The sequence below is a fragment of the Pongo abelii genome, chromosome 18 (assembly GCF_028885655.2).
Source record: "Pongo abelii isolate AG06213 chromosome 18, NHGRI_mPonAbe1-v2.0_pri, whole genome shotgun sequence".
Lineage (NCBI taxonomy): Eukaryota > Metazoa > Chordata > Mammalia > Primates > Hominidae > Pongo > Pongo abelii.
The window spans coordinates 13,176,439-13,190,848 of NC_072003.2; the positions used below are offsets into that span (position 1 = coordinate 13,176,439).

At 47.1% G+C, this 14,410-nt stretch overlaps 2 protein-coding genes and 1 long non-coding RNA gene across 5 annotated transcripts in view; 1 reads left to right on the forward strand and 2 right to left on the reverse strand.

Annotated features, from left to right (window-relative positions):
* The window catches only part of LOC129050917 (uncharacterized), a 37,548-nt gene that overhangs the window by 9,468 nt on the left and 13,670 nt on the right, over positions 1 to 14,410 (forward strand). The window lies entirely within an intron of this gene.
* LOC129050912 (nuclear pore complex-interacting protein family member B13-like) lies at positions 1,090 to 5,349 on the reverse strand. Its single transcript, XM_054534711.2, has one exon. The coding sequence runs from the start codon at positions 5,347 to 5,349 to the stop codon at positions 1,666 to 1,668; it is 3,684 nt and encodes a 1,227-aa protein (XP_054390686.1). The 3' UTR covers positions 1,090 to 1,665.
* LOC112131845 (uncharacterized) overlaps positions 1,090 to 14,410 on the reverse strand; it is a 29,717-nt gene continuing 16,396 nt past the window's right edge. The window contains exons 7-14 of one of the 3 annotated variants that reach the window (XM_054534719.2): positions 13,278 to 13,377; positions 12,976 to 13,114; positions 9,915 to 10,016; positions 8,838 to 8,898; positions 8,556 to 8,728; positions 8,344 to 8,438; positions 7,109 to 7,182; positions 6,353 to 7,016 (exon numbers count right to left, since the gene is read on the reverse strand). In XM_054534719.2, the coding sequence (XP_054390694.1) occupies positions 6,903 to 7,016; positions 7,109 to 7,182; positions 8,344 to 8,438; positions 8,556 to 8,728; positions 8,838 to 8,898; positions 9,915 to 10,016; positions 12,976 to 13,114; positions 13,278 to 13,377 (858 nt within the window). In that variant the 3' untranslated portion in view covers positions 6,353 to 6,902. Of the gene's footprint in view, positions 7,183 to 8,343; positions 8,439 to 8,555; positions 8,729 to 8,837; positions 8,899 to 9,914; positions 10,017 to 12,975; positions 13,115 to 13,277; positions 13,378 to 14,410 lie in introns of all 3 variants that reach the window. The other 2 variants (XM_054534718.2, XM_054534717.2) reach the window with 2 other exon arrangements.

Genomic DNA, 14,410 nt, shown 5'->3' on the forward strand with positions numbered 1-14,410 from the left:
CTACCTGGCCACCCTGTCTGGAAAGTGAGGAGCGCTTCTGCCCGGCTGCCTCGTCTGGGAAGTGAGGAGCACCTCCGCCCGGCCGCACCGTCGGGGAGAAGAGGAGAGCCTCTGCCTGGCCACCCAACATCTGGGAAGTGAGGAGCGCCTCTGTCCGGCCGCCCCGTCTGGGAGATGAGGAGCACCTCTGTCCGGCCGCCCCATCTGGGAGGTGAGGAGCGCCTCTGCCAGGCTGCCACCCCGTCTGGGAGGAAGTGAGGAGCGCCTCTGCCCGGCAGCCCCATCTGGGAGGCGAGGAGCGCCTCTGCCCGGCCTCCCCGTCTGGGAGGGGAGGAGAGCCTCTACTCGGCCACCCATCATCTGGGATGTGAGGAGCGCCTCTGCCCGTCCACCCTGTCTGGGATGTGAGGAGCACCTCTACCCGGCCACCCATCATCTGGGAAGTGAGGAGCGCCTCTGCCCGGCCTCCCCATCTGGGAAGTGAGGAACGCCTCTGCCCAGCCGCCCTGTCTGGGAGGTGTACCCAACAGCTCCAAAGAGACAGCGACCATTGGGAGTGGCCCATGAGGATGATGGCAGTTTTGTTGAAGAGAAGAGGGGGAAGTGTGGGGAAAGGAAGGAGAGATCAGATTATTGCTGGGTCTGTGTAGCAAGAGGTGGGCATAGGAGACTCCATTTTGTTCTGACTAGGGCAATTCTTCTGCCTTGGGATGCTGTTGATCTATGGCCTTTCCCCCAGCCCCCTGCTCTCTGAAACATGTGCTGTGTCAACTCAGGGTTAAATGGATTAAGGGCGGTGCAAGATGTGCTTTGTTAAACAGATGCTTGAAGGCAGGATGCTCTTTAAGAGTCATCACCACTCCCTAATCTCAAGTACCCAGGGACACAAACACTGCAGAAGGCCGCAGGGACCTCTGCCTAGGAAAACCAGAGACCTTTGTTCATGTGTTTATCTCCTGACCTTCTCTCCACTGTTATCCTATGACCCTGCCACATCCCCCTCTCCGAGAAACACCCAAGAATCACCAATAAATACTTCATAAAAAAAAAAAATTTCTGGAATTCACATTTTAAAAATAAAAAACCAAACAGGTGAATTTAACTTTTATTTAACTCAATATATCTAAAATACCAAATATCATTTCAATATATAATAAATATAAAATTACTAGACTCTTTTACAGTTTTTGGTCTTATGGCTTTGACATGTGGTGTATAATTTAAGCTTATAGCACATCTAAATTTGGACTATCGCATTTCAAGGCTCGGTAGTCACCTGTCATTAATGGCTACTGTAATGGGCATTAAAAGTCTAAGAACTTGTCTTCTGTAGTTTTCCTACAGGGAGATAATTTCTGGGCAGTCTGTTGTCAGTATATGGCCCTTTGAAAATGATGCCTAGTTGTTATTGAAACAGAATAAATTGGCCATTGGGCATTTGGTACAAAAAAAAAAAAAAAAAAAGAGCTTACTCTATACAGGCATTGGGGGCTAAGCAGTGAAAAAAATCTAAGCACCTACACTCAAGGAGTTTATAGTCAAAGTGACTGAAATACAAATAAACTAGCAGTTCTAACAGTGAGAAAAGCTTAGGGTTCTGGAAGAGGGGGAGTGATGAAAAAATGCTTATCATATGATAGGTGCACAATCAATACTTAAATGAATTTATGTGTTGCAAAAATGATGAATAAATAGAATCAACAACATAACAGACGCCTTCCTCCAACACAATAAAAATAAAACAAAAAACAAACACAAAAGCAAACAAAACAAAAAACGGTCAAAACAGTCAGGAGGTTTCTTGAGTCTCCTGATATCATCAGCTCGATGAAATGGTACAGGTCTCAGGTGACACTGGACGGGAGGTGTTTGTGGACTCAGAGAATCATCAACTGGAGAAGGTGGAACAGGTACCAGAAGACACTCGGGAGGTGTCTTCAGGCTCACAGAATCATCAACTGCAGAAGGTGGAAGGGGTGCAAAAAAACACTCGGGAGGTTCCTTGGGTCTCCTAAAATCATCAGCTCGAGGAAATGCTACAGGTCCCAGGCGACGCTCGATGGGAGGTGCCTGTGGTGTGAGAAAATCATCAACTGGAGAAGGTGGAAGGGGTACCAGAAGACACTCGGGAGGTGTCTTCAGGCTCAGAGAATCATCAACTGCAGAAGGTGGAAGGGGTGCGAAAAAACACTCGGGAGGTTCCTTGGGTCTCCTAAAATCATCAGCTCGAGGAAATGCTACAGGTCCCAGGCGACGCTCGATGGGAGGTGCCTGTGGTGTGAGAAAATCATCAACTGGAGAAGGTGGAAGGGGTACCAGAAGACACTCGGGAGGTGTCTTCAGGCTCAGAGAATCATCAACTGGAGAAGGTGGAAGGGGTGCAAAAAAACAGTCAGGAGGTTTCTTGAGTCTCCTAATATCATCAGCTCGATGAAATGGTACAGGTCTCAGGTGACACTGTAGTTGAGGTGTTTTTGGTGTGAGAAAATCATCAACTGCAGAAGGTGGAAGAGGTACCACAAGACACTTGGGAGGTTTCTTCAGGCTCAGAGAATCATCAACTGGAGAAGGTGGAAGGGGTGCAGAAAAACAGTCAGGAGGTTTCTTGAGTCTCCTGATATCATCAGCTCGAGGAAATGCTACAGGTCCCAGGCGACAACGCTTGATGGGAGGTTCCTGTGATGTGAGAAAATCGTCAACTGGAGAAGGTGGAAGGGGTAAGAAAAAACAGTCAGGAGGTTCCTTGGGTCTCCTAAAATCATCAGCTTGAGGAAATGCTACAGGTCCCAGGTGATGACGCTTGATGGGAGGTGCCGGTGGTGTGAGAAAATCATCAACTGGAGAAGGTGGAAGGGGTACCAGAAGACACTCGTGAGGTGGCTTCAGGCTCAGAGAATCATCAACTGGAGAAGGTGGAAGGGGTGCGAAAAAACAGTCAGGAGGTTTCTTGAGTCTCCTGATATCATCAGCTCGAGGAAATGCTACAGGTCCCAGGCGACAACGCTTGATGGGAGGTTCCTCTGATGTGAGAAAATCATCAACTGGAGAAGGTGGAAGGGGTAAGAAAAAACAGTCGGGAGGTTCCTTGGGTCTCCTAAAATCCTCAGCTCGAGGAAATGCTACAGGTCCCAGGTGATGACGCTTGATGGGAGGTGCTGGTGGTGTGAGAAAATCATCAACTGGAGAAGGTGGAAGGGGTACCAGAAGACACTCGGGAGGTGTCTTCAGGCTCAGAGAATCATCAACTGGAGAAGGTGCAAGGGGTGCAAAAAAAAAGTCAGGAGGTTTCTTGAGTCTCCTGATATCATCACCTCGAGGAAATGCTACAGGTCCCAGGCGACAACGCTTGATGGGAGGTTCCTCTGATGTGAGAAAATCATCAACTGGAGAAGGTGGAAGGGGTAAGAAAAAACAGTCGGGAGGTTCCTTGGGTCTCCTAAAATCCTCAGCTTGAGGAAATGCTACAGGTCCCAGGTGATGACGCTTGATGGGAGGTGCTGGTGGTGTGAGAAAATCATCAAATGGAGAAGGTGGAAGGGGTACCAGAAGACACTCGGGAGGTGTCTTCAGGCTCAGAGAATCATCAACTGGAGAAGGTGCAAGGGGTGCAAAAAAAAAGTCAGGAGGTTTCTTGAGTCTCCTGATATCATCACCTCGAGGAAATGCTACAGGTCCCAGGCGACAACGCTTGATGGGAGGTTCCTCTGATGTGAGAAAATCATCAACTGGAGAAGGTGGAAAGGGTAGCAGAAGACACTCGGGAGGTGTCTTCAGGCTCAGAGAATCATCAACTGGAGAAGGTGGAAGTGATAAGAAAAAACAGTTGGGAGGTTCCTTGGGTCTCCTAAAATCATCAGCTCGAGGAAATGCTACAGGTCCCAGGTGATGACGCTTGATGGGAGGTGCCTGTGGTGTGAGAAAATCATCAACTGGAGAAGGTGGAAGGGGTACCAGAAGACACTCGGGAGGTGTCTTCAGGCTCAGAGAATCATCAACTGGAGAAGGAGGAAAGGGTGCAAAAAAACAGTCAGGAGGTTTCTTGAGTCTCCAGATATCATCAGCTCGATGAAATGGTACAGGTCTCAGGTGACACTGGACGGGAGGTGTTTGTGGTCTCAGAAAATCATCAACTGGAGAAGGTGGAAGGGGTACCAGAAGACACTCGGGAGGTGTCTTGAGGCTCAGAGAATCATCAACTGCAGAAGGTGGAAGTGGTGTGAAAAAACAGTCGGGAGGTTCCTTGGGTCTCCTAAAATCATCAGCTTGAGGAAATGCTACAGGTCCCAGGTGACGACGCTCGATGGGAGGTGCCTGTGGTGTGAGAAAATCATCAACTGGAGAAGGTGGAAGGCATACCAGAAGACACTTGGGAGGTGTCTTCAGGCTCACAGAATCATCAACTGGAGAACGTGGAAGGGGTGCGAAAAAGCACTCGGGAGGTTCCTTGGGTCTCCTAAAATCATCAGCTCGAGGAAATGCTACAGGTCCCAGGCGACGCTCGATGGGAGGTGCCTGTGGTGTGAGAAAATCATCAACTGGAGAAGGTGTAAGGGGTACCAGAAGACACTCAGGAGGTGTCTGCAGCCTCAGAGAATCATCAACTGGAGAAGGTGGAAGGGGTGTGAAAAAACAGTCAGGAGGTTTCTTGAGTCTCCTAATATCATCAGCTCGATGAAATGGTACAGGTCTCAGGTGACACTGTAGTTGAGGTGTTTTTGGTGTGAGAAAATCATCAACTGCAGAAGGTGGAAGAGGTACCACAAGACACTCGGGAGGTGTCTTCAGGCTCAGAGAATCATCAACTGGAGAAGGTGGAAGGGGTGTGAAAAAACAGTCAGGAGGTTTCTTGAGTCTCCTGATATCATCAGCTTGATGAAATGGTACAGGTCTCAGGTGACACTGGACGGGAGGTGTTTGTGGTCTCAGAAAATCATCAACTGGAGAAGGTGGAAGGGGTACCAGAAGACACTCGGGAGGTGTCTTCAGGCTCAGAGAATCATCAACTGGAAAAGGGGAAATTGGTATGAAAAGACCCTCGGGAGGTGTCTTGAGTCTCGGAAAATCATCAGCTCGAGGAAGTGGTTCAGGTCCCAGGGCACACTCGTCTTGAGGTGTCTCTCTTCTCAGAAAATCATCAGTTGTTGAATGTGGTTGAGGTCCTAGTAGACACTGTAGTCGAGAAAGAGTCAGCAGTCTCAGACACCCTTTAACTGATGGATGTGGTTGACCTCTCAGATCACACTGAGGTGGAGGAGTTGGCTTGTGGCCCATCCTTTTTCTTAAAGTTTCAGCCATGAGGTAGGGCCAGTAGGGCAACCCTGAGGAATGATGGTGCTCCACTGCCGCCATCCTGACCTGTAGGGCCGAAGGAGGAAATGTTTTCACACATATTCATTTGATGGACAAAATTACCGCCACCAACACAGGCTGCACCTTCTGTTGCTGGTGATAGATTTTTGCACCTTTCCCTCCTCCAGGTGTCAAAATAGCAGTATCAGTGTCATAATATCACCCTTCCACTGAGTACTGCCCACAGCTGGGGAGTAAAGAAAAGTCACTGGGACACACTGTTGTCTCCACATGCCACTGTGTCTGTTTGCAAATGGAGGCAGGCTGGGGTCCTGCCCCAGGGAAGACAGAGTCATAACAGGGTAATAAAGAAGCATGTTTGAGACACAGGAGTGTCTATGTCTATCCTCTTTCCTCCCTCACAGCCAGCACCAGAGCACGTTTCTTGCACCAGGTCAACAGAGAGTAAGAGAGGCATGAAAAGCCCATTGTCCACACATGTTGCAGCTTCTTTTTGGAGAATGTTTTCCAGGCCTTTTATGTTCTGTCTCTGATTCTCAGAACTCTGCAAGGTCAGTGTGACCACCCTGCTCCAAATCGAAGAAAACAGAGGTTTCCAGAGGAAGGAGAAATTGTGCCCAGGGTCACACAGCTTGCAAGAGGCAGAGTGGAAGTTGATTCCAGCTCTGCCTGCGGGACCCTCTCATTTCCCCTCTGTTTCCCTTCTGGACAAAGGATCTTCTTCACTCTGGAGGTGCCACCCATGAGAACAAAGAGTTCTGGAGAGATGTGGATTCCTGAAGAGCTTCAGGGGAACTGGGAGAGGGATTTCTGACAGAACAATCTTATCTCAAGAAGTCAGTTAGACATGGCTGTAATATTTCTTTTCACTCCCAGGTAATACCAAATTGTAAGTGCACTACGACATAAAGAATACCCCATGGAAAAATGAGGTGGGAATTCTAAAGAAAGCAAGTTTTAAAACTGTGTTTCACTTCAAGTGTACAAGTCCCATCATGTGTAATCATAGGACTCGGCAGCTTTTGAAGGTACAGAGGCCACACAAGAATCAGCTTAGCTGAGCATCATTTAAGGCCTTCATTTGGAATTGTCCCTGTAGGTAATAAGTTACATTCACTCTTCACTAATTTACAGTCAGGGCCTATTTGCTATTACAAATATGGAACCTCTGACACTTAGAATATTAGATCAGGGGCCCCACTGGGTGGGTATGAAGGTGTTTTTGCACAACATGGTTACCAACAGGGATGGGACTGTGACGAACTATGGAATTGGCCTTGTCAAAGAGCATTCAAAATTGCACAAAGCACAAATTAATGTTAGATTAATGCGTTTTCACTATTTTCACTTCTGGGAATACAGCAGATATTTCAAACGTTAATCACCTACATTATGGCAGAATGCAAACAAAATCACAGCAAAAGAAAATCCCACATATTTCGGAAATGAGACCCCACAACATCTTGGGTAAGGTGGATCAGTCAGAGTTCACCGCGCCATGAGACCTACAGTACTGGAGGTCAGTGGTGCCTCCTCGTGTTATTTCTGGAAACAGAACAGTAAAAGCCCTTCAGCCCTCGGTCCCTGAGCTTTTATGGATTCTGGAGGTGCCACCAACGATGATCAGCTGGGAACGGAGAAGCCTGAAAGCTCATGGAGAAGATTTTGCTTCTCAAGAAGTCGAGACAGAAAAGGCACCACAGAACCTACAGAACAGAGGCCAGGCCAGGAGAGGGCATTGTCGGAAAAGACCAAAGCGTCCTGATATAGGAAGAGTGAAAACGTCCCCAGCATTTACCTTTGTCTTCTCTGTGTTTTCAGCTGGGACGCCGCTGCTGTTCCTCATGGGAACCCAATGAGGTCCTGAATCTGCTAAGGGCCAGAGAAGGGAATGGGGCTAAATCTGGCTTGCATGTTCTGTGCAGAATAAGAAACCCTCCACACCCTCCAATGCCATCTCACTCTCTGCCACACAGGTCCCTTACCAGAGGCACAGGGTTTATTGACCACATGCCTCAGAGGACTCTGGAGCCCTCTGGACCCTCATCCTTGAGGAAGATACCACAGAGCCCTGGTCCAGGGGTATTCTTAACTCTCAACAGGCTGTGAACAGGTCGGGCTCTAACCAGCTGGAAATGAGCTCTAAATCAGTACATATCAGAGGAAATCACTCATCATGTGAGCACAGACTCAAAATTAAAATAGGAACAGCCATGGTTGGAAGAATATCAATAAACCCTGGACAGGAACAGCACTGCTCCTCTTCTTCAAGCCATAGGGACATTTAAAATTCTGTGGATTCATAGTTAATCTAACTTTCATACCTGGCCAGGTATTATCAATACTTATGAACAGAAATGGACATAAAGAGATGAACAGTCATGAGAAAAGGTAAGAGCTACAGAAATTAACTGGAAAGTTTTAGGGTTACACTTCAAATGTTAGAGGAGTAGGATTACATAGAAATCTAACTTACTAATGGAGTTATATAGTTGACAATAAACAACTTAAAAAGAATGAAGGAAGTTCCAAAAAGTGTAAATAAATGCTTCTTTTCTTAAAGCAGATCTCAAGCTACAATATTGATCCATGAAGACACGGCCAGAAAATCTGTGCTCTCATCAGCACATGTGGCTCCCATTCTAAAGTGCTATTGTTGTTTTCTCAAGTGAAAGAAAAATAAATCCTTCACACTGAGTGAAGGTGGAAAGGCAAGCTGGCCCATCCGCCTTCTAGGCTCATCTCCTCAGTTAAAAGTAACCAAGACATCAGAGTGGGGCAACGTCCACAGTCAGTGGAGAGGCCTGAGCTCCACCATTCACAGGGGACTAGCCAAGAGCCATTCAGCTCGGGCACCTGAGGAAAATAGGTTCCTGCCACCCAGCGAGACAACTGTTCTCTTTATAAGTGCTTGGAATTGTTTCCAGGAAACATAACAATCACCCCACCCGAGCCCTCATCCCCAAAAGGAGAAGCAAGGTGTGTGGATTGTGCAGCACCAATTAAGCAGCTGCCTTCACAGCAAGCTCCTACCCCTCCAGAAAGGGTTCTCTAGGCCCGGTCGTCCCTGGACTGGCTCCTGACTCATGTGTCTCTCTGGCACTCTCTGCTTTTGCCTCATTTCACACCTAGAAGACATAGAAAGAATTGACTTGAAGAATTAAAACACCAAGTTCTTTACTAGATGCTCAAAGCTGTATCTCAAAACAAAAACATCCTTTAAAATGTCCATCACAATGACCTACCTGTGCCGCTTGTAGGCAGCCTTCCTCTCTGCCATCCACCTTTGCAAGGCTTGAGCACAGAGGTGTGGGGAGAAAAATACATCCATGTCCTGACCTGGCAGACTATGTCCAAAAGCAAGGAAAACAAACAAACTTCCTGAGTTGGCAAGAGGCCTTCTTGCAGAAGGGGCGATCTGAAAAAGCCAACACATGAGAAATTGAATGTTGAGAGAGTCTAAGGGCCGTGGCATCATCTGCATCAGCACTGAACTATCCTGCAACTGCGGGGAGGAAGCTCCTTACTTTGCCTCTGTAGTAGTCCTCTGCCCGCCGCTGCAACTCTTGCGTGCGTTGAAACGGTTGCCTATGGATTACAATCACTTTCATCAGATAAAGCACCACTTTCAGGATGACTTTAAATAATCTGCCATGTTTCTGTTATCCTCACAACTGTACCCTTACACAATCTATCTATACCTAGAAAACGTATTTCAGATGGCTGTAAGAGTACAGTCTGAGCCGGTCGCGGTGGCTGACGCCTGTAATCCCAGCACTCTGGGAGGCCGAGGCGGGTGGATCACGAGGTCAGGAGATTGAGAACATCCTGGCTAATACGGTGAAACCCCATCTCTACTAAAAATACAAAGAATTAGCCGGGCGTGGTGGCAGGCACCTGTAATCCCAGCTACTCGGGAGGCTGAGGCAGGGGAATCACTTGAACCTGGGAGGCGGAGGTTACAGTGAGCCAAGATCACGTCATTGCACTCCAGGCTGGGTGACAGAGTGAGACTCCACCTCAGAAAAAATAACAAAAACAAAAACAAAAACAGTACAGTCTGATCCAAACTGTTGCTATATTGATTCCTCCTCTTTTGCTTATTGCCTGCTGACTTCTGAGTTGACAATTTCCTTCCCCATTCTCAGTATATCCCTAATTCATCCTTCATTGAGCATCTTTTATCATAAAGCTCCATTCTCTTTGTATTAATATCCTTTCCGTGTTTCACAGGGCAGAAACAGCTGGGCTTATAAACAGGCATAGTCCTTTTGAAGGATGTGGTTGATCCTACAACAACACACTTTCCTAAGGATGACAACAACTCACTCCACCCCTAGAATAGCTGGTAACCGAGTTTCCACACAGTCTAGCTGGCAACGGGGTCAGGAGACGTTTTGCTACTTCACATCTTTTGGTCACTGGTAAATCTTAAGGTACTTTGTTTTCTGTTTTGTCAACTCTCTCTCTCTCTCTCTCTGGATATGTCTTCTGACCATTTGTTTCTATTTCTGCATTTACTGGGTCTAAACATCGTACAAAGGTTAAAAACAACATTCCAATGGGGGTTTCCTAAGAGGGTGGGGTTCAGTTTCTCAACTCACAGTTGGGTGTGTATTTCTTTCATATCCAATTTCCCATTCTCCTCTGCCTCTGATAGCTGCCTCTCATTTTCTGCTTGCTCACATTCTTTCATGTTTTGTTTCCTGAGATTAGAAGGGAGGGAAATGCACACACATGATCCACCAGCCCGTGTGGGATTCCCTCTGCCCTTCTGGCATCTGAAGGCTGTGATTCAAAGATCCCCCCTGCAACCTTCCCATAAATGAACCAACTGATTCTCACAACCAAAGGGAGAATTGACCCCTCTCATTGAGGGACAAAGAAATATCACACTCTGGCCTGCTGGCAAGTCACCTGTCATTTCCAGCTCATCTTCATAGTTCTGTAGTTAGTCCTATTCTTTAGTAAATATAAAGACTATTAAAAGCTTCTATGAGGTGCACTATGTGTGTCTCTGGGGTCAGTCTTGTGCTTGACACAGCGAAAGCTCATTTTAGTTCAGTGTGAAAAACCAGACCTCACCAACTCATCACAACTAACTCCATCGGAAGCAGAGGATTGCTCCTCATCTGCCTCCTCCTGTGGGAGACCTGATTCTCAGTCAGAGGCTGATGCCGGAACTGAGACCATCAGCCATAGAGAGATCCTTCCAGAATATGGTGTCATTAACCCTGCAGTTCACTACTGCACTTTGCCATGATTCAGGACTGGAACTCTTGTCATCGACTTTAAAGATCCTGGTTGAGAGAAAAGGCAATCTGAATGCTGGGCGCATCTATTGAATTAGAAATGATCGGAATGGCTCCTAAGTCAGGGTGTTATGTCCTGAAAATAGATGACAACTGCAAACCATCCACCCTGGTGATGACTGACTTTAACAAGGTTCAGTTCACAGAGAGTGAGGGCAGAAAAAGGAAATGGCCTAAAAAGATAAGTGTGCTGTGTTGCCCTCACACCACTTGATTCATGCTCCTGATCCTAAGGACCTCACCTGATACTTGGTTTTATAAGAAGGATGTGTAAAATTCCCAGAATGCTAGGAAACAGGGACAAAAACACTTCAAAGAGAAAGTTAATGAACTTGTTTCTGACCACAGGGCATCCTTCAGCACATGCTGTCTGGAGTGGCCTCAAACAAGGAGTGTGTGGTGAGGTGCTGAGAATGCAATGGGAGCAGGGTCCTGTCCCCACGCTAAATGAGCTCACAGATTAATGCAAATGAGAAGCCAGTGAGGACCTCACTACTCCTGCTGTGCACTTGGGAACTACAAACACAAAACCTGACTCTGGAGGGAAGCTAAGGAAGCATTCTAATCTTGAGTTGACATAAGTGCATCTGAAGCTTCCGATCTCCGATGAGAACGATGGGGGACACCAAACAGAATATAAAACCCATGATTGAATACATCAAATTGCTAACATGGCAGTAAACAGACATGAGGTCAAGATGGAGAAGAAGGAAACCCAGGACGAAAGTCAGCCTTGCATTTGGAACCCATTTCCCTGAGTTTCATTGCTGAATTCCAGAAGGGACTACTGAGATGCAAAGAAGCAAAGCAGCTTTTGTATACATGCATGCGATTAGATGAAAAACAAGTGGATTGAGGGTCTGCCAATGAAAGCGACCCGTACTGAAGTCCACTGGCTCTGGTTGAGACCCAGAAGAGTCACACATCAGAACAGAGGTGGATAGGAAATACCCTGGCCTTTGTAGGGACTAAGCGCCTGCACTGACGACCTCAATTGCAGCCTGTATGGAGGACCCCTGACCATCCCCCAGAAGTAGACTCCCATCTCTTCTGCAACAAGATAACATGCTACTCGGCCTCAATTCATTGCTAAATATTTTTTAACAAGTATCTCACATTTAACAAAAAAATATCAGTCATATGGCAGCAAAATACAATGTAATACGACCAAAACGTGAAAGACTGAAAATGAATCTGGAGGTGAGCCAAGCATTGAATTCAACAATCCAGGCTGGGAGCAGTGGCTCACGCTGGGAGGCAGACGCAGGCAGATCACCTGAGGTCAGGAGTTCAAGACTAGCCTGGCCAACATGGTGAACCCCGGTCTTTACTAAAAATACAAAAATTGGGCTGGGCACAGTGGCTCACGCCTGTAATCCCAGCACATTGGGAGGCCAAGGTGTGCAGATCATGATGTCAGGAGTTCTAGACCAGCCTGGCCAATATGGTGAAACCCCACCTCTACTAAAAATACAAAAATTATCTGGGCATGGTGGCATATGCCTGCAGTCCCAGCTACTCAAGAGGCTGAGGGATAAGAATTGCTTGAACCTGGGAGGCGGAGGTTGCAGTGAGCCAAGATCACACCACTGCACTCTAGCCTGGGTGACAGAGTGAGACTCTGTCTCAAAAAAAAAAAAAAAAAAAAAATTGGCTGACTGTGGTGGCACACACCTGTAATCCAAGCTACTCGGGAGGCTGAGGCAGAAATGCTTCAACCTGGGAGGCAGAGGTTGCAGTGAGCCAATATTGCGCCATAGCACTCCAGCCTGGCGACAGAGTGAGACTCTATCTCAAAATTTAAAAAAAAAAAAAAAAAAAAAAAGGCTGGGTATGGTGGCTCCCACCTCTAATCCAGCACTTTGGGAGGCTGAGGCGGGTGGATCACCTGAGGTCAGAAGTTCGAGACCAGCCTGGACAACATGGCGAAACCCCATGTCTAGTAAAAATACAAAAATTAGCTGGGCATGGTGGTGGGCACCTGTAATCCCAGCTACTTGGGAGGCTGAGGCAGGAGAATTGCTTGAACCCAAAAGGCAGTGAGTCGAGATTCTGCCATTGCACTACAGCCTGGGCAACAAGAGCAAAGCTCCATCTCAGGAAAAAAAAAGAGAAAGGAAAACCAATGCCAGTACTAGCACCTCCTCTTCCCCCGAAAAAATTACAAACAAGAATGTAGGAAGGGAAAGGAATTATGTGGATTAAACTAATCAAGCAGAAAGGACAAACTCAATTTTGAACCCACTGAATTTGCCACAAATATTGTAGAAAATATTCTCAAGGACTTTACAGTTGTCTACTTTGATTGGCACATGGTTCATAAAAACAGTATTTGTGTCAAGGCACATCTTACTCCTCCTCGGCAGTCTTCCTCTGTCCATTGATTTTGTAATGACTGTTGACCTTCCCTGTCACCTTACGGACTTCAGCTCGAACTTTGGCTTCCATATGTCTCCATGAAGTAAAGAGGTCTTCCCGGCCAAATTTAATTCCTGGAAAGGAAGAAACCCTTTTCTTTGTGTGCATACAAATGGACCTCGGCCCTTGGTGAGGGTGAGGAGAGGAGAAGGTGAGAAACCTGAGGGCAAGAAGCTGTTCTTTCCCTTTCCAGGGCAAACTCATTTCCACACTATGGGGACTCCAACAGAGCCATACCTTCCCGGCTACGGCTATTGGACCTCCAGGCTTTCCGCTGTACATCCTTGGATCCGTCATGTACATTTTGTGACTTTAAGACAGTCTTGAGGAAAGACACCTAGGAAATAATAATTTAAGAATGACGGCTGGGCACGCTGGCTCATGCCTATAATCCTAGCACTTTGGGAGGCCGAGGTGGGTGGATCACGGGGTCAGGAGTTCAAGACCAGCTGGCCAAGATGGTGAAACCCCGTCTCTACTAAAAATACAAAAATTAGCCGGGCATGCCTGCGGGCACCTGTAATCCGAGCTACTCGGGAGGCTGAGGCAAAGAACCATTTGAAGCCGGGAGGCGGAAGTTGCAGTGAGCCAAGATCACCGGGAGGTGGTGCATGCCTGTAATCCCAACTACTCGGGAGGCTGAGGCAGGAGAATCGCTTGAACCCAGGAGGAAAATGTTGTAGTGAGCTGAGATTGTGCCATTGCACTCCAACCTGGGCAACAAGATTGAAACTCTGTCTCAAAAAAAAAAAAAAAATAGGCCAGGTGCGGTAGCTCACGCCTGTAATCCCAGCAATTTGGGAGGCCGAGGCAGGTGAATCACAAGGTCAAGAGACGGAGACCATCCTGGCCAACATGGTGAAACCCTGTCTCTACTAAAAATGCAAAAATTAGCTGAGCATGGTGGCGCACGCCTGTAGTCCCAGCTACTAGGGAGGCTGAGGCAGGAGAACTGCTTGAACCTGGGAGGCAGAGGTTGCAGTGAGCCGAGATCACACCACTGCACTCCAGCCTGGTGACAGAGACTCCTTCTCAAAAAAAAAAAAAAAAAAAAGACATGACTATACTTCACACAACTGAACTGTACACTTCAACACAGTTAGATGGTAATTATCATGTTATAAGTATTTTACCACAGGTTAACATGTTTCACAACTTGAAAAGGAAGTAATTACCTTCAGCTCTCCGAGTTCTAGAATTTGTAACATTTCACCCCCTGCTCCTTCCTGATCTGCACTGGAGCATCTTCCTTCTATCCCTGCTCTACTCAGAGTCCACTTTCCCTTCCCTCACATCAGCTTCATTGAGGCTGGTTTGAACCTAACGCAAAACATTCTCACTAATGACTGAATTCCCACCAAGATTTCCAT